Genomic DNA, 2,062 nt, shown 5'->3' with positions numbered 1-2,062 from the left:
ATCAGAAGAGACATGACGTCACGAGATCAGCTCTGTGGGTCCTAAGGAACCCCAGCTCTGAGCGCGTGATGTCACGACTGCTAATTTTCCAATTTGCCAAAATTTTAATTTCCACTTTTACGATTAAATATTTTCTGACCATTAATATTCAAAATTTTCATATTCATTATCTAAAAGTATAGCCAACTCCTGAATTACCATCTATGAGGCATAATGATTATATTAGAATATTACGTACTGTTCCAAGCAATGACGACATGACGTCACAATCTTCTGCATTTCAAGTCACTGCCTTCGTCTACTGAATAGAGGTAAGAGCTCTAAATTATATTCAGTTTGATATAGAAACTTATTTTCTGTGATTTATACTATAAAGTGATAGTAACATACTATATCATAAAGTTTATATTTATAAATGTTGTTACTCGCTCAAGTCCCATGGGACTCCCTGAATGATAATGATAATGAGTGGGAGTGGGAGTGGGAGTGGGAGTGGGAGTTGGATTGACAGTGGGAGTGGGATTGGGAGTGGGAGTGGTATTGGGAGTGGGATGACGAAATGTGACATAACATAAGCATAATTAAGGAGGTTCTCCTTATTTAATTTCTTGAGAACGCCTGTATAAAGTTTACTTTCCTTCAAGAGAGCACGAGGACCGCACACAACTGGTAAGTCTTAAGCTAATAGTAACCTGATTCAAAAAGAGGAGCCATTTAAGATTTTATTTGACCCAAAGGGTCACTGGTGGTCTAGTGGTCTATAAGAGAAGGAAATAAAATAGCACGATGGAGGTCATAATAAACGGAAAAGTGACACGCACACACACACACCTTTTTTTTTTCTTTAGGTTTGTCCCATTCATAAACCGGAATACTATACTTCGTGGCAAGAGAACACAGTGCATTTCCTTATATAGTAATTGTCTCAATATGCATTCTTTCATGAATTGGCAAGATGTCAGGACTCGCAGTGGAGTCTATTCAACCCTGACGGTGTTTCTTCCAACCGGATAGACGCTTCTGGGGATCTGGTTCCAAGAGGATGTCCACAACACTTCGGCAAGACTCGCTCAGCCAACACCAAGGTATCAGGGTGTTCAGTTCCTCGTCTTTATCGTGCCACATTTTGTAGATCTTGTCTTCAGGTGCGGCTTGTTCCCACGGTCTGCCTTTCGTCGTCAGGTTAAAATAGATGACTCCGCTCGACCACAAGTCAATGGGTGGGCCGTAGTAAGTGGGACCCTTGATGACTTCCGGGGCCATGAAAGCCCGTGATCCCACAGTCCCTGTCAGTTGAACCTCCTCACCGTTCATGAGGAAGACTTCGGCCAAACCCAGGTCTGCAATCTTTAGGACTTTCTCTGCTGTCAGAAGGAGGTTTTCGGGTTTCAAATCCCGATGTGCCACTCCTCGAGAGTGTAGATAGGCAACACCGTCCATGAGTTGAGAAAAATAGTTTAGGGCTTCTTTGCCTTTCATTCGGTCGATGTTGCCTTTAATATCACCACCTGAACAGTATTCCATAAATAGAGTCAGTTTGTTATCGACTCTTTCCCAACAATGTAACCTGATGATGTTATCGTGGTTCAACTGGAAGTGAATTATTGCTTCACTCAAGAAGCTCTCGTCATTGGGAATTAAAACGACTTCCTTTTTGGCGACCAGTTCATCATTACCTTCATTCTTCAATAAGAATACTTTTCCAAAGGCTCCTACACCGAGTTCCTTAACGGTGCTCCATTTATTATCTTTAAAAGCCTTGGCCTGTTTCTTGTTTTCTTTCAAGATATTTTTACTAGGCGTTTTCTTAATCACGCTTTAATGAGAAGTTGGGTTTTCTTGACTCTGTTTAGTGGGCTTCCGGCACTGACAGCTGAAGATGGTGCAAAGTCTCGCCCAGAGTTTCAGAAAAGTCTTTTTTCGAGACTTGCCGCCGGTTTGGTGTTCTTTTCCTCCTTCAACAGAAGAAGAAGAAGGCTTCTGGTCTTTTGGTTTCTTGCAGCAGCTGAAGAACATGTCGACGCTTCCTACAAATATGTCAGAGAACTTATTCCAAAATGTT

General features: G+C 41.8%; 1 protein-coding gene across 1 annotated transcript in view; it reads right to left on the bottom strand.

The window, feature by feature from the left end:
• Positions 1–981: 981 nt before the first annotated feature.
• Positions 982–2,062, bottom strand: part of LOC143024460 (serine/threonine-protein kinase Chk1-like) — a 3,166-nt gene continuing 2,085 nt past the window's right edge. The window contains exon 3 of the mRNA XM_076183268.1: positions 982–1,816. Within this exon, the coding sequence (XP_076039383.1) occupies positions 982–1,816 (835 nt within the window). The remainder of the gene's footprint in view (positions 1,817–2,062) is intronic.

This window comes from Oratosquilla oratoria, chromosome 4 (genome assembly GCF_046742065.1).
Source record: "Oratosquilla oratoria isolate Oo_2021 chromosome 4, ASM4674206v1, whole genome shotgun sequence".
In the NCBI taxonomy this organism is placed as follows: Eukaryota; Metazoa; Arthropoda; class Malacostraca; order Stomatopoda; family Squillidae; genus Oratosquilla; species Oratosquilla oratoria.
The sequence above is the reverse complement of the archived record's forward strand: the minus strand, read 5'-3'. Positions and strand labels throughout refer to the sequence as shown.